The 21,610-nt window shown below is 41.2% G+C and overlaps 3 protein-coding genes and 1 long non-coding RNA gene across 6 annotated transcripts in view; 1 reads left to right on the plus strand and 3 right to left on the minus strand.

The window, feature by feature from the left end:
• HOXB3 (homeobox B3) overlaps positions 1-12,505 on the minus strand; it is an 86,205-nt gene extending 73,700 nt beyond the window's left edge. The window contains exon 1 of one of the 2 annotated variants that reach the window (XM_073004346.2): positions 11,792-12,505. The gene's annotated coding sequence lies outside the window, so the exon portion shown is untranslated. Of the gene's footprint in view, positions 1-11,672 lie in introns of both variants that reach the window. The other variant, XM_073004343.2, reaches the window with a different exon arrangement.
• Positions 877-11,806, minus strand: HOXB6 (homeobox B6). Of its 2 annotated transcripts, XM_020809879.3 has the most exons (3): positions 11,673-11,806; positions 4,001-4,173; positions 877-1,845 (listed from the first exon to the last, which is right to left on the minus strand). In XM_020809879.3, exons 1-3 carry the CDS (start codon positions 11,684-11,686, stop codon positions 1,586-1,588), a joined length of 447 nt encoding a protein of 148 aa, XP_020665538.2. In that variant the 5' UTR covers positions 11,687-11,806; the 3' UTR covers positions 877-1,585. The 2 variants fall into 2 exon arrangements, with proteins under 2 accessions (XP_020665538.2, XP_020665537.1); XM_020809878.3 differs by lacking the exon at positions 11,673-11,806 and having other exon boundaries at positions 4,001-4,562.
• Positions 11,178-18,257, plus strand: LOC110087909 (uncharacterized). The gene is made up of 2 exons (XR_002302009.3): positions 11,178-11,316; positions 14,890-18,257. It is a non-coding gene; the product is annotated as an uncharacterized LOC110087909 (long non-coding RNA).
• On the minus strand, positions 15,062-21,485 carry HOXB7 (homeobox B7). The gene is made up of 2 exons (XM_020809859.3): positions 20,872-21,485; positions 15,062-16,244 (listed from the first exon to the last, which is right to left on the minus strand). The coding sequence occupies exons 1-2, from the start codon at positions 21,269-21,271 to the stop codon at positions 15,991-15,993; spliced, it is 654 nt and encodes a 217-aa protein (XP_020665518.1). The 5' UTR covers positions 21,272-21,485; the 3' UTR covers positions 15,062-15,990.
• Between the last annotated feature and the right edge of the window lie 125 nt (positions 21,486-21,610).

A 21,610-nucleotide genomic window follows, 5' to 3' on the forward strand; every position in this document is an offset into this window, starting at 1 on the left:
CAAAGACAAATTAGTGGATAGTTATACATTTCAGTTTCCTAAAGTAAACCTTCCAGAGGGCTTCTAAAGGTATATCCATGAAAATTTGTGGAAACATGGAAGAGCAGGCCTCCATCAATATAAGAGAAAGGTGTATGAATGGAAAGATGCATGTGCAAGCCTGCTTTTAAAATCCTGTGTGACCAAGCCTTGTATTATAATTGTTCATTTATTTCTCTGTTAGAATAATCTTTCAATATCCTGCACAGAAAGGGTGGCTAGCTTGTAGCTGCATATTTTAACTGAATTTTGGATTATATATAAATAATAGGTAGGTTTTTGTGTGAGGGGGGATGGGGCAGGGAGGGAGAGAATGAGAACCAGAGAGTGTGGAGAGGAGAATGCACTAAGAGGAAGTCTATCTAGTGTTTGAAATGGGTTGTACAAATATAAGACATCTTTTAGCAGATATGTGATGAGGGATATATTTACTCTTGGCTTTCCTTTGTGATTTATTATATAAGAGGTGAGTTTCCCTTATCCCCCTTCATAACTCTTTTGTGATGTAACAATAAAAAGATCCACATTAAAGTTAAATGTCAACTCCAGATATTGCTGGTGAAAAGGTCTTTCACTTAAGATTAGAAGGAAGAATTGGAAGTGGGGGGGGGGGAGAGCACACCAAATGTTATCTTTCAGTGCTAACTTCTGTAAGAGTTGAAGAAATGGTTGCCCATTTAGGTTACAGATAAAGCTTCTGTTAGAGAACAGGCCTTTCCTTCCTTCCTTTTTACCTTCCTTCCTTTTCAGCAAGCAAACAACCAGTGTATTTAGGCAAATTCTGCATGAAGGAGGTAAAGGAAGGACTTATACCCCAAAATACAAATATGGCAAAGGTTCTCAACATGTTTGTTTGTTGTTTATTAGACGATTTTAAATCTCAATAACTAACACAAACTACAAACACAACACTGTACAAATTGTAATAAAATAAAGCAAACGAGAACACCCCTCTTTTAAAATTTCTGCACATTTTCCAGGTAGTCTTTGTTCTTTCTGAATAGATCTTCTCTTTAAAACCCAAGAAACCCGGAAACCCTTCAAGGACAGGGCTCGATTAACTTAGCTTTAAAAAAAAACAAACAAACCCAACAACATATATGTAAAATCGTGCTTGAGAGTTTTGTTTTACAAAACGAAGACAACCAGTGGCTCCCTCCCCCCCAACTCTGACACATATATTGCAGCACCTCCACTTAAATATAAGGGTTAGCAAGAATCCTAAGAAGGACATCCAAAGTTTTTTTTAATCCATTTGTGATTAGGGGAAGAGGGTCACTAGAAAGGATGGGAAAAACAAAACTGGACTAGAAGCTTGATTATGACAAATTACTGGATGCGAGTGAGGGTGCAAAAGGACAGCGAGCCAACACTGTCGTTACAGTCTCGGGTATTTTACAAAAACGTGTGTGTTGGTTGTGCCTCATTGTTGTGTTGTTGTTTTTTTAATTTTGCCGCTTTTGAAGCTTCCACAACTGTTGGCATTTTCGCCTTCTTCCACGCTCTCCCCTCCCTCCCTCCCGCCCTCTCTCCTTCCTCCTCTTTTTCATTCCGTCGTCTTCTCCTCTTCTTCCTCAGCGCTCAACTGAGTCGAATTCAGTAGCTTATTTTCCTTTTTCCACTTCATCCTCCGGTTCTGAAACCAGATTTTGATCTGGCGTTCGGTGAGGCAAAGCGCGTGGGCGATCTCAATCCGGCGGCGCCTCGTCAGGTAACGGTTAAAGTGAAATTCTTTCTCAAGCTCCAGGGTCTGGTAACGGGTGTAGGTCTGTCGCCCTCGCCTGCCACTCGGCCCGAAGGAGGAACCTGGTAGGAGTTAAAAAAAAAAAAAAAAAGACAGGGCGGTGGATTGAGAGAAGAAACATGTCTTGGGAGTTCCAGATACGTTCGGTAATGAATACTCTACTCCAGTGTTTAAAGAAAAGGGAAAGAGAGAGAGAGAGAGAGAGAGAAAGGAGGTGTTCACCTCCCTTCCATCAGTCCTCTTTTCTGTGTGGCCTTCTCCCCAGTCCATCGCCCCACTCTCTCTGATCACAAGGAACCGTTTATGAGCGCAGACTGTGTAGAAAACACACCAGTGGGTGCCGTAAAGAGACAAAGAAGAAAACCATATCACAGTTCCTACCCCTGGCTTTCCAACCCCCAGGTGCATTGTGTTTGTGCTGAAACGGTGGGGACACGAGCCCCCACCCCCTGGCCAGTTAACCCTCTGAAGTGATCCCACTGTGATCACAGCACTTTCACCTTGAGAATGTGCAGCCTCGCCATACAACTTCTAGATGTTCGTGTGCTTATTCTTTCAAACTAAGGGGATGGTGGAAAAGTTCTGAGGAAGAGTTCTGTGAGAGCTTAAAGCCTGCCACTTCTGTTTTAAAGACTGGAGAAAACGGTCAGAAGGTGCAATAGGATTGCCTATCCCTGCTGAGTGAGGTTTGTGGGGGACTCAGGGTACAGTCCCGTGTATTCCTACTTGGGAGTAAATCCCAGGGTGATTATTTTCACCAATAAAGTGATCCAACTGCTCTGCATAACTAGTAAAGCCTGTATTCCTGAAAGTTACTTAACTTGGAAGAAAATGCAGTTGCAAGAAGATAACCGGCATGACTTACTTCTGGGTAAACAAGTAAAGAATCGAAGTGCCACTGGGATGTAATGGTGCATAGAAATCAATGAGACTTTGCTTCTCAGTTAATGTGTTTTAAGAGTAGCCCTGAAAGATTCGCAAGGATTTGCTAAACCATTTGCTTTCCTCATAGACCCCTTTCTGCACTTTGTATCTGGGAAGAATTGATGTTCAAAGTTATGAATCCCCTCTTCCTCTCTCTACACTATTCTGCTGGGCAGCCATCATACACCCATTCCCTTCGCCTTATGTGAAACGTTGTGCATTGTGTCCCCCCTCCCCCTTTCATTTCTGCTTTCCCCTTCCCTTCTATTTATCGGTTACTGTAATAGATTAGAGACTTTATGCAATGAGGAAGTATATCGATTGCTCTTCCTCCCCCCGCCCCCTCCCGCTCACTCAGGAATTTTGAAAACTGACAACATGCAGGATCTGTATACCTGGAGAGGGGAGGAGGAGTTGCTGGTATGTCTTCAGCATTTTTTAAAAAGTGTTTTCGTGGAAAAATAATATGGCACCTAGAGGCAACTGTCGATCACAGAAGAAGGTGGGGGATTCGTAGGGTGGGGGGAGGGAGTGAAGGAGTGAATGAAGGAGTAACTATATGCAACTCCTCTTCAGACAGGCATTTCATTATGCCTGAGTTTCATTAAAAATGCAGCTCTTTCCTTTCAAATATTTAAGCCCTTCTGACATTATTCAAGGGAGTTAGAGAATACACTCCCTCCGATATGAATTGGTATGGCAATGGAATGGGGTAGAGTGGGTTTGAGAAAGTGGGTGAAATCCTGGTCTGCTAAATTTGGGGTGATGTAGCATTATACTGATTCCTTGTGTGTGTGTGTGTGTGTGTGTGTGTGTGTGTGTGTGTGTGTGTGTGTGAGAGAGAGAGAGAGAGAGAGAGAGAGAGAGAATACTCCAGGCACGTCTTTAAATCACTCTTAGTAAGTGACAGCTAACATAGCCTTCTACAAGACAGAACCGGTCAATCAATAATCTCTGTGTGCCTTGGTGGACAGAGAAAGTTGGCTGAAGAAGCGAACTAACTGAAGGTTATTGTTGCAAATCACAGAATTTTTTTATAGTGGGGGAACAAAACAAAACAAAACAAAACAAAGATTCTCAAGCATGCATGCTTTAAGTAGGATTTATGTTGTATAAAAGTTTGAGTAAACTTTCTCGTCCCACTGTCTGGAAGCTGAGATTGTTGGAAGGGGAACATTTCCTGTTCAGAAAGAAATGGGATGGAGGGCTAGCTTCTCTATCTGTCGACCTGTTTATCCATTCACTCACCCACCCCTCGTTACAGAGATGAAAGGGAAAATAAGAGCAACTTACTGTTACAGGAGTTCATCCTTTGCATCCAGGGGTAAACTGGAGTGGAGCACTTTTGATCTTCGGTGTCCCCGAAAACGTGTTTGTTCTGGGAGCAGTCTGACTTCCGGACTTGCTCCTGACCGAACTGAACAGGGTCCTCCAAACTCGAAAGAGAACAGGCTGTCTCTTTCTCCCTGTAAAAACCAGATGTCCCGTAATCGCAGGCTGGGCTCCGGTTGTAAGCTCCGTTGGCTTGCTGGTAGTAAGGCGCGCCCGGGTAACCCTTCTCTTGGACTCCACCACCCCCAGTCCCATAAGTGGCCGGATAGTGCCTTAAAGGATCCGAATACCCCGTGGAATACAAGGGGAGCTGTCCCAGAAACGGTTCTTGACCCCCGGCTAAGCTCACCGGAAAAGTAGAGTTGACAAAATAAGAACTCATTGGAAATAATAATATTAATAATAATAATAATAATAGCAATAATAACAATAATAAACCAGCAAAACAGCGCCTGTTCTTTCCCTTGGTCTTTATGATTTGTTGCGTTTTATAGTCCAAGCGGTTTAGCTATTAGCAGTATATGGGAGATTGGGTTTTAGCTGAAGGGGGATGGCCGCGTGCCAACCAGGGACATAAGGAAAGAGAACCATCTGATCACGCGCTGACCAATAGCAAGACTCGAAGACTGCGAAATAGCACCCTAGAGGGGTTAGCTTTGCACAGGGGACCCCCCTAGAACAAACCAGCCAAAGCATCTTGCCACCAACACCATCACTTTTAAACAACAGAAACGTGCGCCCCCACACACATGAAAACCCACATACACAAATAAGCCCCCCCTCCCCTTTAACCACATACTAATTATCTAGATAAAGATAAATCCAAAAAAACGTTTTGGACCTTCCTTGTTTTTTTTAAAAAAAATCATAATAACAAATACATCAACAGAAGACGAAGGCGAAGAAAAAGGTGGAAGAGGAGAGAGTGAAAGCCAAATAAAACAAATGAGATCTGATATGATCATCGCCTCTGGCAGGGAGACGGGGATGGCGGGGGGGGGGGGGAGAGAAAAGCTGAATTCTTTTCTTCTGGAAAAGTTTGGTCAGTGGGAGGGGAATTATCAGTTAGTTTTTCTCCTACTCCTTTTGGGAGTTGACAGGATTCAAGAGTAGACGAGAAGTTCTAGAACATAGAAAGATAGGAATAAAGATATAAAATAGATAATGGTAGCTGGAGAGAGAGAGAGAGAGAGAGAGGAAGTGTCAGCCTTCAGTTCTTCGATGAAAAAAACTTCCGTACGATCTTTGCAGGCTTTCTTTGTGGGGGGGGGCTATCGTATACAGATCGTTATTTTAAAAACTGCTTCAATCCTGCTCTTGGGAAGGGGGCCCCTCGAAGGAATCTGTTTTGACACGCGCCCCCCTACCCACTTTATTAAATTAACTTAATTGATGGGGTGTGTATGCGTGCGTGCTTGTGTGTTTACACACTCACTTGCATATTTGATCCCTCCAGCCTGGTAAAAGATCCTCACTTTTAAGTTCCTGCTGTACCTTGTATCACGTAGGGAAGATAAATTGACGGGACTAGTGCTCAACTCGGACGATATTCCGTATATCTTTAAAGAACTGTGCCCTCTTGCGTTTTTATAGTTAAGGCCGCGTCTTTGGACAGTTTAGACTTAAAGACAGAGGCCGGTCTGATGGCCACGAACACTCTTTATCGATCACCAAGCATGGGGGCGGGGTGGAGCATTTAAGGCGACAGGGAAGGGTCATCCGCGTTGTCAATAAAGAGGCAAGCCGGCGAACAGAATTTCTGTCTCTACTTCTTGTGTTTGAGTTTTGTGGTATAGGCTGTGTGTATTTCTGGGTTTCGTATTTTTTTTTAATTACATGGAACCTATCTGTCTCCAGAATTTGGTTACATTCCTGCACTCCTTCAAAAATAAATAGATAAATAATCTGGAAGAGTTATTCGAATGACGGAAGTTTCGGGCTCATGTCTTCCTGTTTGTCTGGGTATTCCTCAAACGGGACAAGTCACTGCTCCGCTAGAGTCACAACAACCTTCAGATTCCTGCAGTTGTGGTGCATAATTCAATTGGCATGTGTTTTCTCCTTTGACTTGCATTTTCATTTGGGATTATTTTGCATTTCAATAAAAGCTTTTAGAAATAGTTTTACTTAAAAAAAAAACAAGGCAGCTTTGTTAAACTGCAAGTTGCTAATGCCTTCTCTCATTTTCCCTGCTATCTATCTATCTATCTATCTATCTATCTATCTATCTATCTATCTATCTATCTATCTATCTATCTATCTATCTATCTATCTATCTATCTATCTATCTATCTATCTATCTATCTATCTATCTATCTATCTATCTATCTATCTATCTATCTAATCTATCTATCTATCTATCTATCTATCTATCTATCTATCTATCTATCTATCATCTAGTTTCTGTGAATCTGAAACTTCTAAGTGCCCACAAACCATCATACCTTCTCTCCACCAAGCATGTAGGTCAGACTGAAAATATAAATAAATGAGTCTCTGATTTATCACAACTTTTGACTGTCTCAATGTCTAACGACATTACCACAATCCGGACGAATGTAGTGGTCTTGCAGTCGACCTATCTATCATCCCTCTATAACTGACTATGCAATCTACACATAGGAATTATTCACCACACATAACACTGAATTGCTCCCAGATCGGATTTACATGGCAACGTGATCTCCTACTACAAAATATCCAATGCGAATTTTTTTTTTCTTGTAGGAGGGTTAAAGGAGTCATGAAATCCGACCAGATTACGATTTCGTTTTTTACAAGGCTTCATTTTAATGACAACCAGGAAGTCCATGTGGGTTACAGCGCTGCCATGCATTTAGAATGGAAGGAAATAACAGGGAAAGGAAGTGGTTCTCTCTCTCTCGCTCGCTCGCTCTCTTTTTTTTTTACAGCTTGCTCTCTTTCTCACACACAAACGTCTCTCTCACTTCTGGTTCGTGTGACATCGGTTCCTGCAGGTTCTCTTTCCCCCCCCCCCGCACCCTCTGAGCGGAGTAGATCCAAATTTTATGGATCTGCTTCATCAGGAGTTGGAAAGAGGGGAGGAAGAGGAGGAGAAAGGAAGTGGAAAGACCCTTTTCTCCCAATGAGTTATTTGAAAACGAACACAGGCCTTCAGACTCTTGTTTAGAAACTTTGACATATCACTTGTGAACAAGAATATCTGGATTCACATTTGACATTTGACTGCTTGATGGTTTAATAAGTGAGTAAATGCGCTACTTCTTTTTAGCGTGTGATACTAGCATTCAAAGCGTTATTGGAACTGCCATGCCTGCGTGGGGTGCGGTCGGGTTGGCACATGTAAAGAAAAACAGATTTGATATAATTCCGTCTTTTTGAAATCTGCTTGTGACTCAGGAAAACTTTCTTCTTTCAAACTAGGGGAAATGGGAGTATTTTTTTTCAAACTGGTTTGAAAACTTTTTAAAATTAGTAATAAATGACTGCCTGAAGTTCCCTCACTAATAATTAATTGCTAACAAATCAAATGCGAAAAAGGAAGTGGGGGCTCTCTTCACCCAGTAAGAAAAGACTGTTGTTTGTTTAAGTTGAGTCGTATTAATTTAAGAATTTTCCATTATTTGTTCTGAAGTAATTAATCACTCTTTTTAAAATGACTTTGATAGGGGATGATGGGCTAAAATTTATTGTACGTGTCTCACATTTTTTGAAGTGCAGGAGAAAAAAAGTCTTTTCTTTTAATCAGTTAAAAGGTTGCTTTGAAGCAAATGCCTTTGGTGTTCCTCATTCTACAATGGCATAGGTATTTTGATGCTCAATATTTAACCTCACAGTAGGTATTTCTAAAAAGATAGATTGTCCATAAATTGTTAGTCTGTGCCTGAACCAGTCCATCTGCAGAAAGTGGTCGCATGGCCAGCCTGACATATTGTGTTGTTGTCGCTGTGAAAATACTCAAATTCCATACCCTGAAATCTCTGTAGATTACTATACTGGGCCTTCCTGTGTAAGAGGTCTCATATCTGGAAGCAATCTGTGTGCAATTACAAAGCAGAGAAATGTGGATTCTACATACAGCCTGTTACTGGTGAAGAGTAACCTTCCCTGTAGCTCCGAGAATCTGTCTTGACTAGAGTGTGGCATAACTCAAATGGCGAAGCATAAATAAAGATTAAACAGATTTATTTACAACTTGCGTAGCTGGTGCTTTGTAGCTGGAAAACGCTCCAGGTTTCTGTCCTCCACTCTTTTCAACTCCTCTCATTCCTGCCTTTACTGCTTAAGACAAGCCAACTTTACAAAGCACACAGAAAGGAGCAGGGAGGAGGCGATAGATAAATGAGGGGATTAAAAGCAACACCCAAATATTTCAGGCAGATGCTGGGCCGAGGAAGGGCTTCGTAGCAAGAGAAGGAGAAGTTAAAGCAAAGTTAAATCAGTGCAGAAATTTCCAAGCAGAGGTAAAATAGGATGAAAGTTAGAAAGACTATTGGAATCTTCTCTTTTTTTAAATGGGTTGGAATTCAGAAGGAGAGAGAAGTGTGAAACCAGCAGGAATTGGGGCAGAAAGAGACAAACTGTAAATTGGTACCATAAACTAAAGGCCAGCCTTTAAGCACATGAAAGTGCCCCTTCTCATGCACAAAACTCTCTTGAATATCTTCATGACTTTATTTAGGACCATAAAACTATTCACAAAGAATAAGCTTGTTTTGTCATCTTTATACCATACTTCAATTGCATCTAAGTGATACTTTCCTACCTTGCTAGCATATGTAGATTAAAGATCCCCGAAGGTGTGCATGCACGCACACACACACACACACACACACACACACACACACACACACACACCTACAAACCTCTCCTTTCCCTCTTTTCAAGCATTTCACCACTTCAAACTTATTTCCCAGTCATTTCCACTTAATTTACCTGACTTCCCCTGCAGTGCATTATACTATTGTTAATGAGATTACAGAAGGAGGAGGGAAGTGGGCAGAAGTTAAAGTGTTCATTAAAGATTTTAACTAATAATTAACAAAAAAGGAAATTGGAGGTTTTAGGGTAACTGGGCGTATATGAAATGCATGCCATATTGCTTGATTTGTCTGGGCAGAAAGGAAAGCGGGGTGAGGGGATGAACTCTACTGGAAAGGAGTATTTTATCAGAAACTGATTTTTAAAAAACACAGTAAAGGCAGCTTCACAAATTCAATTGGCTTTAGCGATGTGGGCAGGAGAGAGATTTAAATGGAGAGGATGTGGAATGAAAGGAATATGGATACAGCCTTCCAGAAAGTTCTCCATCTCAAAAGGGCTTCCTCTGGATAACTTCCTGGAGATAAGCAACTTCTGAGGGCCTGAAGACAATTTTCTTATGCATCTCGGTTTGCTGATAACACAAAACTGGAGAGTGTGTACGTGTGCATAGGGGAGAGTTATTGTTTCAAATCCACTGGAATTTATCACACAGTTCATCATCCTCGGTTTCCAAAAGTATCACAACCTTTCCCCCTCCACTTCATCTTCACACCACTAGAGTTTTGATCATGCGAGCAGAAGTAAGGGCAAATACAGTAATTCCAACCGAAAAACAATCCTAGGCAACCTTCATCTGAGTCCTTAATTTCAGATGTCAGCTAATGTACTCAGGTTAAACATCTTACCAAATGAATGCTACTTGTATTATCCTTTAAACAAAAAAAAATTGTTTCCAAAATTTTAGTGGGGCAGTCACAAAACCCATAAAACAACCATAATGGGCAACTCAAAAGCCGTGAAAATGTTTCACAGATTCAAGAAGAAAAACGATGGTTTATTATGATAAGCATATATTTAAAAAAAAGATGGATGGAAATTCTCTTTAGATGTTTTCAGAATGTGTAAGCCGTGCCTAATGCAGTACATGACAAAAACATATTAGCTGTAGAAAATTAAAATCTTGATTTGGCTAAACTAGTTTTCATGGGAAATTAATCATGGTAAAGCATGGAAACGTAATGGAAGAGTTCTCCTGTTGGACGGTAGATGGCAGCAAACAGCATAGAATGAGTCGTACAGACACTGTAAATGCTAAGTCCCTAATAAAATGAAAAGAAATAGATAACGGTGTTTAGAAGTGGGCAGATAAACAACTTGGTGGTATTTAACCGATAGGCACCCCTTAATTATGACACTATCTAAATATATGCAATCCACTAAGAAGCCCCCTTTGATCCACAGGGGATGCACAAAAGACTAAAGAAACATTTCATTTCTATTTGAGATCTATTTCAACCTGTGACTATGGGAGAATCAATTTAGAAAAAACAGAGAATTTGAAGATAAATAAAATGTTTTCGGTTTTTATTTTATTTTTTTTTTTAAAAAATAGACTGACCACTTATCTATTGCATAGATAGAAAAGAAGGAAGAACGCTGGGAAGAAAGACCATTGCAAATGAGTGTAGACTGTAGAGTAACCATTACAAAAATGCAGAATACATTTAATTTACGAGTTTTCAACTTTATTTCTTATTTCTCCCTAATTCTAGTATGCTTTCAATGGATAAGAAAACAAGATAAACAGCTACAAACTGTATACAATTTTTAATTTTAGAAGCATTATATAACTATATTAAATTGACCAGTATACCATTTTCATATTCAGCATTCGATTTTCAAAATTATTTGCCCGTTCTGGTTAAAACACACATGAACGGGTTACTAGATATTCTAGTAAAATGGACAAGTCAACCATAAAATATTTTAAATCCTCTTTTTTTTTTTAACCCCCCCTTTAAACAACCACATCGTTTCCTCAGAAGTATATAAGAAAAACGCACACTTTATTCTTTCAGAATACCATATTCTCCCTAAATGCAAGGAAGCAACTTTCAGATACCCAAGAAAACATGTATAATACCCAACAACACCTCTTTTTAAAACAAATTCTTTTCAAAAGCCCTTGTATAGAAACTGAATCTCAATATATTTGCGACAGTGAATATCCTAGCCCTGCCGTCCTCATTTTCAAATCCATTTCCCCCCCAAACTTTTAAAATCGCAGCAGTTATTTTTGTCGTTTTCTTTATTAATTATTATTACTGTCTTTCATTTTTTCTTTTCTCACTCAGCCACCCTCATAGGAAAACAGTTCTTCAGAGGAAGAAAAGGCTCCTGCTTCGTCACCCAACACTCTGGAGGAAAAGCATCTTAACGGAACTGCCTGCTCTACAAAACTTCCTAAAATTAGAGGACACTCTCCATGCCATGCATGTCTGTCTAGCTCGTTATTCTTCAGGTGGAAAAAGGTCTGAACGGGGGAGGGGGGTAGGAATCGAGGAAGACCCACCTGAGTTTTTATTATGCTGTTAGTGATTATTGAAAAGGCAGCTATACTAGATGAATTCCTAGATCCCATAGCCAGGTGTCATGAATATTTCAAGTCTGATTCTGCAAGTCACACCCCCTTCCTTCCTTCCTTCCTTCCTAGCATCTATTTCTCTCTTCTTCAGGAAATATATTTTATCGATGTATTTCTCCTGTAGTATTCGTCTGCTCTCCCTGCTTCCCATACTCCCTTCTTTTACCACACATTTTTGAAGATAGAAAAGGAAAACAAGTCTTTTAAAAGAAACCTGATATTAAAAAATAGAGATTGACTTACCTTTTGAAGCCCATCGTTCTGCAGATTAGGGGAGGAGAAGGAAGAAGAAGAGGAGGGGGGAGAAGGGGGAAATTTGCGTTTGCTTTTTTTATGTGTAAGCTGACAAATATTGTCCCAACCTGATAGCCGTCCACTGCGACTTCTCAAAGCTTTTTTCCTTCGCGGAGTCGTTTTGCACGGAAAATGGAGTAACTTCCTTTTTTGAAAAATGGCAAAAGCCTCCATCCGGTGCAGATTCTCCTTCTCCATCACTAGACGGAGAAGCCCAAATCAGTATGGAAATTTAACACGGAGAATTAAGGATCGGAAAGGGCGGGGGATCGATAATATTAGCAATCTAAACTCACTCCTACATATGCGCGCGCCTATGCGCGCGCGTGCCTGTGTGAGTGAGTGTGTGTGTGTAAGAGAGAGAGAGAGAGATTCTCCTTCTCCTCCTCCTCTATTTTTAGCCCTGTCGAGCTTATACATGAAACTCCAAAAAAAAAATGTTAAAAGAGGCGACCGTCCTACAGAGGACAGTGATCCGACCCAAGGTATAGCGGCCAAAAGAATGGTAGAATAACCACATGGGAAATCATAAAAAGTTCATGTTCACGGTTAGCAGTCCACATGACCAGCTCTGGCCAATCGCAGAACCCAGCCACTCATAAAGTTCTATCACAAAGTTGTAAATTTTCATAAAACAACAAGGAATTTATTGCATTTCTTCATGACTGCTTTAACAGCAGTCTTTTTCTCAGCCGCCATCTTTTCTTTAAAAGAGAGAGAGAGAAGAATATGCAGAGATTCTGAGCACCCCCTCCACTTCCCGACGGGGGTCCTTGAGAACACCCCCCCCATACATGCTAAAGGTTACAAGTGCCCCCTTTTAGAAGTCTAAAGGTTGGCGAGGCCCTTTCATGTCTCCTGACGCAGGTTTCTGCGCTTATTTCATACCTGTTATCTTTAATTGTGAGGGAGAGGGTGACACTACTCTTTTTTAAAAGGTGTTTTTTTTTTCTTACTTGCTGTTTAAAAGCAAAATGTTTACTGAGATTGTTAGAGTCAACACCATTGTTTGCTCCAGGGTGAGGCAGTTTCCCTTCCAGAAATTCGCAACAAAATTAAAATTTTTAATTCTCTCCTCTCGCCCCGCCACCCTTCCTCAGCGCCATGGATGCGTAGGATAATAAAAGGTTATAAGAAGCATTTTCAACAGATAGACAGAGGGGAAGACACATACACACACACACACGCACGCATGCACGCACACGCACATTATAATATATAAAATAAAAGGTTCCACAGCTTTCGAACACGTACCCACGTTTGTACAGATTTGGGTGCGGGTGCCAATGTGTGCATGCAGGCAGGCGGGTGGTTGCCAGCGAGTGTGTATCTATATATCAGTAAATTCTAGAAAGAAAGAGAGGAAGACGCACAGGCGCACTAGCGTATTTGAAGCACTACTGCAGTGGTACATGCCACGAAAACAATAGTAGTGGTTCAATGCAGCAAAATCGGACTAGATAAGCAATAGGTTTGTTCTAGAATTCAGTTTCCGCCATAGAATTGGTATCTATTGAAATAACCTATTTTAATTTTGAGGCAAATAGGCTGTACTTGGCCTTTTTTTCAATAATAAAACCTGTTTAACTATACACATTTCTTGTACGGTAAGCCCAGCAATTAGTTTTTAGGCTGCATAAATTCTCCGAAGCATAAAAACACAAGTGGTCTCTGGTAATACAAACCTGTCTATACAATTATCCCCCCATGGTGGAAGCCAACTATTATTTTCTCATTTTGTTATGATAAATACAGTTTCGAATTTGCATGTGGGTTGTCTGAGTGTGCTTGCCTGTCTCCCTTTGTTCAGATTCCAGAAAGAAATAAGGATGTATATAGTCTCTAGAACGGCCTTTTTGTGACATGTGTGTATGTGTGTGTGTGTTTCTGTGCACTTGTGCGTGTGTGCGTGTGTGTATGTTGTGTCTGTACCTCACATGTATTTCCCTGCATAGACAGATGGTAAAAATACTGCCTTTTAAAGAGTTTCCAGATATTTCAGATTATGATAGAATCAAAAATCCATCCAGTTTTCATCTAAAATATTTAATCTGGAACTGAATTTGAAAGTAATTCTCGTTGAACATCATATTTTGAGAAACATGGGGAATAATTTCTGAAACCACAACCTTCCAAAACGTTTGAAATATAATTTACATCTCTAAAATGCACTTCTTTGCAGAAAGCTTTTCTTTTATCGCGGACTTTAAATATTTCAGATTATGATAGAATCAAAAATCCATCCAGTTTTCATCTAAAATATTTTGAATTCTCCTTGCCTTCAGGCTTAACTCCCTTATTAGTTCTTCTATTTACATATTGGTATGCATGGGTTATTTCTTATTGTGGCTTTTTTCCCTGATTATAGCTACAAAAATGAATAAAAATTTCAATAACAAAAAAAAAAACAATATTAAATGTACTGCCTTCCTGAAAACACTTATCCCCTCAAATTGCAGACATTCTTAGTTCTCAGCCTTGTGGAAGTGCAAAATGTGATGAGAAAAATATGTTAAAAGTGTCAAGAATTGGTTACGGTGGTTTCTCCTTGTTTCTAACTTTAATTGTTTTTGCCAATTATACTTAGATTTATAAAAACGTTGGGGTGTATGTGTGTGTACGCATATATATATATACTGTATATATATATATATATATATATAAAGCATTAATAAAGAACATGGCTTCCATTGTAAAAGGACAAAAATATGATCACCAGATAAGGGAAACAGGGAGGTGACGCTCTTTTCTGTTTTACTTTGAGGGAACCCCAAATTCGGCTGCTGCTGCTGCTACTATTAATACTACTGCTACCACTACTTCTACTACCATTATTTCTGGAAGCCAGAAGGATCAAAGGAGGAAGGATATTCAGTACATGTCAGCTTCAAAAATGACTGCAAGAGGGTTTATTTTTCTTAGACAAGATTGCTCCCCCTCCCCATCCTGGTAACCAGTTAATATTATACGGTGACATAGAGTTGCATATCATTGGAGTAGGTTTTGATAGAAGTCGATCCCTCCTCCTCCTTTTTTTTTTTTTTTTTTGTTGTTGTTGTTGTTAAGTGGAATGTCATGGTTCAAGGAAATAAGAGTCAAGTGTTGGAAGATAGTTTTTAAGTGGGGAATTCTGATTATTTCCATAATTTTGAATTCACACATTCAGGACCCAATCCAGCAGGAAGTTCTCCTGGTCAGTGAAAGAAGGACTGCATCTGAAAGCACATCCAGTGGGAAACTTTCCAATGACATCTCACCAACATCAAAAGTAACTAGACCATAAATAAATAAATGAAGAAAAATAAATAAATGAAGAAAAAAGCCATCACTGGACACAATTTCGTACTATTGAGTAAGATTATTTTTAATTATTCTTTTCCTTCTCTCTACGCATAGTAATCACATAATACGAATAAAAAGGCTTGGCCAACTATTAAATTATTTGTTATCCATCATATACATTGTCATTGTTTTTAACTCAATACAATATTAATATCAGATGATCTAGTGACAGCAATAAGGAAGTGGTCCATTGTCCAACATGTAAAAATATACACCAACAAAAACAAACAAGCAAAAAAAAAAATACAGCACCGGTAACCAGACGCAGAGGCACAAACCTACGGAGAGGGGAGGAGAAGAGAAAGACAGAAGTGCCTAGAATTATGTACAACAGTTATATTATGCTAAATGCTGCGTTCCCTTCATACATTTGGACTTTCATGTTTTCTAAGGAAAAGTGCTAACCACGTCCACATTTTCACTTCAAATACCTTTTTTAAAATAAAAAAAAATTACATCAAGGACAAAGAAACAAAACAAAGAAAAACAAAAACACCTTCCTTTAAACAAGACCATTTACAAATACTTGACTATTTGAAGACCCACATAGCAAAACATTTTTCTATGTTTGATTCTAAAGAGACATTTAATAGGTAGATTTATTATCCTGTTTTGTTGTACAAAAACAAAAAAGGAGAGAAATGTTAATATAGGTAGTTTTCCAAGTGTCAAGCAACAGAAGAAGTTGCCTCCTCTGTTTGCCCAGTTGTTTCTGTTTCATTTCTTGCTTAATATACAGTCTTTATTTCTTTGCTTCTTAAATTTCCGGTTCTTCCTTTCATTTTCTGGACATTAGAATCAGTTTTTCCCCCTCCATGCTTTTTTTCATCCATTTCTCTCTCATTTGCTCTCTCATTCTCTCCCCCTCTCTCTTTCTTCTCTCTCTCTCTCTCTTTCCGCCCTCCCATCTCCTGTTCTTTTCTCTTCACTCTTCTTCATCTTCCTCTGCATCTGGTTTTTCCTGACTATTTGAACCCGGGCCTGCAGGTTTGTTTTCCTTTTTCCACTTCATACGCCTGTTCTGGAACCAGATTTTGATCTGTCTTTCTGTAAGACATAGAGCGTGGGCTATCTCAATACGTCGCCTTCTAGTCAAATAGCGGTTGTAATGGAATTCCTTCTCCAGTTCCAGCGTTTGGTACCTAGTGTAGGTCTGGCGGCCTCGCTTTCTGTCAGTCCCTGTAAAACAATAAATGAGACTCTCATTAAGTTATCTTCGGTTTGTTTCCTGATTTGTGTTTGTCCCTTCTAGTTCGTATTCTTTCATTCTGAAATTAAATAAAATTATCTTCTCTTAGAAACAAGAGTTTTTTGAAGTAAAGTCACAATAACTGTAGAAAGAAAGAAAGAAAGAAAGAAAGAAAGAAAGAAAGAAAGAAAGAAAGAAAGAAAGAAAGAAAGAAAGAAAGAAAGAAAGAAAGAAAGAAAGAAAGAAAGAAAGAAAGAAAGAAAGAAAGAAAGAAAGAAAGAAAGAAAGAAACCAAAGGGAACCAAAAATCATACGTATTTCAACCAGACAGTTTAAGGCTACAGTACATGAGAGGAAGAATTATTGAATTCAGTGAGCCTTTACTTTTGAGTAGATGTGTTTAAGATTGCATCTGCATAGAAGGACAGAAGGGGGAACTATATGCACTGTGGATTAATTCTCATATTATCAGTTTTTTTAAAGTTTTCTGTTCCAGTGATTTAATTTTTCAGCTCTGTAATCCCAAACTAAATGGTGATGAATCAGGTGTGCAGCCCAAACATAAGTATGTTTTTTTTAACATATGTCTTTGAGTTTGATGTGAGTCCTTCTGTATAGCCCTGCAGGCTTAACAGATTTTGGACAATTTGACAGTGTTGTAGGATTCACTTAAGGAATTTTAAGTTACTCTTTTTAAATATGTCAGCATTTATTTTTTTCATCCCAGAAGACAAAATCTTGAAGATATGTTTTGGGAGGGATAAATGTACCAGAACAGCTGAATTATTTATTTTCTCATAAGGTGTGCAATTAAGCTTTAATCATGCAGAGGGAAAAGGCGGGGACAGTTTTAATTCCAAACAATAATCTACTTGTTTTCATTTTCACATCCGTTGAGTTTCTTTAAGCTAGAAATCTTAACGCATAGATATGTTATTTCCTTCCTATTTGAGGTTGTGGTTTATTCCTCCCACCACAGCCCCCACATTTAGAAAAAAAATGGCATTTCGTACTTTTCATTGGAGAATTTGGAAGCTGCTGGACAAAGTTTGTCGACATGGGAATTCCTCAAAGCTAGAGCCATATCAATTACCGCAACTATTTACTCTGGTGTCCAAAGAATCTGGATTGAAACCAGGAATCAATTTTCCTGTCTTTTCTTATGTCCTCGTGTGTGCCCAATCTCCTAACAGAGTCGATGCTCTTATTTGTGTGTTGCAATGTGTTTGTGTGTTTTCCCCTTCCATAGATACCCCCCCCCGCAACTCCTCTGAAAACGGTTCTTCAGCATTCATCTGAAACACTTGGAGATTTTAGTGTGTTGCTATTTATCAGCAAGCATAGGGGGTGTAGATGGGCGGCGATGGTTTTTCTCTTCAAAAAAGGAACTGTAGAGAAGTCTGGGGCTGTAAAAAGTGTGTGAGGGGGTGGTGGTGGAATAAGATGTCTGTGGAATGCGGGTTGTAAAATCTGCTAAAGGGAGCGCCATAAACTTCATTTGAATGGGGGCAACCAAGACAAATTCTTTCTTCTCCAACGGAATCTCCCTAAATACTGTTGAACAGCAGACAAGAAAGACGGTGATGGGGAGCCCGTGTGAGTGTGTTGCGATGGAGAAGCGAGAGACACTTCGAGAAAAGATTCTCCCATCACATACAAACACGCCAGAGCTGGACTTAAGACCAATTTAAGTTCGAAGAACTGGCAAAGAAGTCACACTTTAGATGGGACGGTGTCTTTCGCAGACTGCCCTTCACATATTGGAAACTCTCCCAGCCATTAAATACCAGTAGCTATTGCTTCAAAAGAAGCGCGGAGGTGGGGGTTGGGGAGACAGGGTGATCCTTAATCGTCTTTGCCTCACCCACTTCAGACAACACAAAAACCTGGCTTTGATATGTGCTCTCTGCATCTAGGTTCCTGTCTGAGCGCGCACCCCCCCCCCGCATATATGTAATGTATGAATCACCTAATAAGTGATAGGATCTATAAGGTTAAGGTTTTGTTTGTTTTTTTTTAAAGAACAATGCCTGGAAACGCCTCTAGCTCCTTCCCAGGCTTTGCCTCCTTCCACCCATCATCTCCGCTGTTTTCTGTATGGATAGGTATAAATCTGGTTTGAGATTTTTGTTTTCACCCTCCGTCTCCAATCTGTTTCCCGACCGGCCTCCTATGAGCGGATGAAGTCTCTAAAGGTATTGTAACTTCTTTATACAGCACTGTCAGGGTAGTGCCTGGGACTTCGCAGAGATGGTGGGACGGAGCGAGGGGGACAGGAGGAACGGGCCAGTTCCTAAAACAGACAGCTTTATTATGCCAATAGCCTGGCCTTGAAGTTGTAGGAAGTTTTGTTCCGCAAATATATAGGGCCGTCTGTCTTTTCCCTACAATTCGTGTGCGTGTCTGTGTGTGCGTATGTGTGCGCGCATGTGTGTGCGTGTGCGTGTGCGCGCGCCTGCGTTGTCATGTGATGAACTAGAAAAAGACTCCGCGGTTCCCAACAGGCAAAATGGGATTACTGTTACATTTTTCATGCCATTACTCTTTCTCTCTCCCCTTCACAGAGAAGCCTTAGGAGTATTTCCTACGCAAATAATTAGTTGCAACATAATATCCTTCCTATGAATATGTCCATAGAAGATGCGTCCCGGGGAGGGGGGGGCAGAGGTCCACCCCCTCATTTTTATCGCCACCTATAACTCGTTGTTGTCAACCTGGGAGAAAGTCCCGAGGGGTTGTTTGCCAAGAACTCGATCAGCGCCAAGACACTTTCTCCCCGCCCGCCTCCCCCGCATCAACTATCAAGAGAGCAAAAAATAAAAATACGTAAGAATACAAGAAACTGCTCAGTTGCAGTTGGTCCATCAGAAGTCTTACCAACGTTTCAACACTAATAAAGCTTCCTATATTAACTGGAGGAAGGGTGGAATGAGAATCTGCCCACTCTCCCGATCTGCGGACCATTCCGCCTATCCCCACCTGTTATCTCACCTAAGGACAAGCGGAACCGAAAGATGCGTTCCGTCCCCTTTTTGCAGTGCTGTCACGACCATGTCTGCTCAACAGTAAACCTCACTGAGTTCAATGGAACCTGCTCTCAGGTAGGTGTGCATAGGACATCCGTGAACATCAAATATAACGAAGCGTTCTGTGGAATTCAAAAGCTCTCCTACTGACTTGGGTCCTAGCATGGGAAAAGGCATCGTGTAAATTAAATACATACATACATCATAGCTTACCGTGATTGAGCGTAATAATACGTTTCCTCTGACAGTATTAGGTGAAACGGAGCAGATTTTTAGGGGCCGAGTAAAGCGAGCACCAGTGCCACCAAGCAAGGAAGGTACTGGCACTTGAAACAACTGTAGTTGTTCACGAGGAGATTTGTGTTATTACTGTTATAATTCCATAGGCATATAGGAAAAGGCCATGCATTTGCGCGTTAGAGACCCTTCTTGGGTGGATTTACTTCCCCTCCTCTCTGTCCTGTCTGATGCTCTAGCCGACTCAAATGAGACATTGTCTTTCATAGCAAGAGCAATACCAGACAGTCGGAATCAGATAGACAAGACAGACAGACAACCTAGGCAGACAGATTAGATAGCAGACGCTTGTCAATGTTGAGCAGATTCAGGCACAGATGCGGGGTGGAGGGGGGGGGAGGAGAATGTTACAAGTCCGAAGTATCTTATCTGTCCCACTTTTGCGTCGTCCTTTAGCATCTCCCCCGCAAACAGTCGCTTGCACACTTTTCTGTTCCTAAACAAATGTGGGATGCCTTCGGGAAGGGACGATATTTATTTCCTTCTCTCCGCATTCCGCTCCCTTCCTATTTCCTTTTCCAGGGGCCTGTTGGGATTACAATTGCCTGCGGAATTTGCCAGTTCTGAGGGCGGGGAGGGGCGGTAGGGACGCAGGATTTTTTTTTTCTCTCTGAAACTCCACTTCTGAATAAATGCTTTTACAGCCAGCGGCGTTTGAGCCGATTAAAGAAAGGCTCTTAGCTTACCCAAATGGTACACTCCTTGTTTGTCAGGCCCTCTTTCCCGAGACCTTGCTCTCTCGGTTTTGCTCCTATCGACATGATGTGCACACGTGTAGAAAGGAAGAGAAAGAAAGAAAGAAAGAAAGAAAGAAAGAAAGAAAGAAAGAAAGAAAGAAAGAAAGAAAGAAAGAAAGAAAGAAAGAAAGAAAGAAAGAAAGGGGGTGTCCGAAGCAAGACTTCACTCACAGCCCCCACTCCCCAATTGTGTAGTTCTGTGTCCCCAAAGTATACTGTCATTTGCGCTGAGGAAGCCGGCAGCAGGAAGAGTAGCAGAACTAATGCATATTCAAGGATGTGTTTGTTTGTTTAGGTATTACTTTCTTGAGGGGTCTCGGGGGGGGGAGGGAAAGGGAAGGAGGGGGAGAAAAAGAGACAAGAGAGAGGGAGAGTGTGTGTCATTTCGAAGCAAACGTCATAAAAGGAGTTTAGCACCATCCTCTTTCTCTCGCCCCCCCCCTCCGCTCCAAACAACACAACTCCCCCCCTCCCCTCCCCGTCATTTATCTCCTCTTCTCCCGGAGGTTTTGCCCCCGCCACCGCCACCGCCACCACCTCGGAGGTCTCTCTCTCACCTGTGCTTCTCATCCACGGATATATTCGCAAGTTGTTTTCGTGTCGCAAGTCCGCGTCCCTCTGGTCGCTTTTGTTGCAGTTGGGTTTGGACGCGTCTCCCGGACACATCATGGAGAGGTTTTGTTCGAAAGGGGAGCAGTGCATGTTGAAAGAGCTGGCTTCCAGACCGTAGCTGCTGGAGTACATGCCGGGGGTTTGGGGGTGCATGCCGCCCCCGTTGGGGTACAGACCAGGCATGGACGCAGCGAAAGAGGCCGTGGCACTGGAGCCATACCCGGTGCGCTGGGCATTGGAAGCGAATGCGCAAGAAGTTTGCTCAGGAAACACTCCGGAGGGGAAAACCGAATTTGCGGCCTGATATTTAGAAAATAAAGCATTCGCATAATACAATGAACTCATAATCTGGCCGGGTGATTTGTAGGCCGGGACGTTTTAGTGTCGGTTTTACGAGGTACCGTGATATATTACGGAATTAGACTCCAGATTTACACCAAAAAGGACCCCCTTTTTCCTCCCTTGGCCATGTGACTCTGATGCACGTGACTCCGGCGCCGCCAATCGGCGCCCAGTTTCCTCCCCCCCCCATTCAACGCTCCCCCTCTTCCCCTCCCAAGCTATCTCCCCTTGTAATATGGGAAAGGGGGGAATAACACTGTGTACAGGCGATGGGGTCCGGGTTGGGAGTTATACAATACGATGCATTATTGATGAAGAGGATCCGAAGCCTCCCAAGGCAGA

Source organism: Pogona vitticeps, chromosome 6 (genome assembly GCF_051106095.1).
Source record: "Pogona vitticeps strain Pit_001003342236 chromosome 6, PviZW2.1, whole genome shotgun sequence".
Lineage (NCBI taxonomy): Eukaryota > Metazoa > Chordata > Lepidosauria > Squamata > Agamidae > Pogona > Pogona vitticeps.

Bases quoted from the DNA above. Each gene is read 5' to 3' on its own strand.
- HOXB7 (XM_020809859.3), bottom strand. From the start codon at position 21,271: ATGAGTTCATTGTATTATGCGAATGCTTTATTTTCTAAATATCAGGCC. The intron at 16,245-20,871 runs GTGAGAGAGAGA...ATTGTTTTACAG, and splicing joins TCCGTGGATGAGAAGCACAG to GGACTGACAGAAAGCGAGGC.
- HOXB6 (XM_020809878.3), bottom strand. From the start codon at position 4,421: ATGAGTTCTTATTTTGTCAACTCTACTTTTCCGGTGAGCTTAGCCGGG. The intron at 1,846-4,000 runs GTAAGTTGCTCT...AACTCCTACCAG, and splicing joins AAGGATGAACTCCTGTAACA to GTTCCTCCTTCGGGCCGAGT.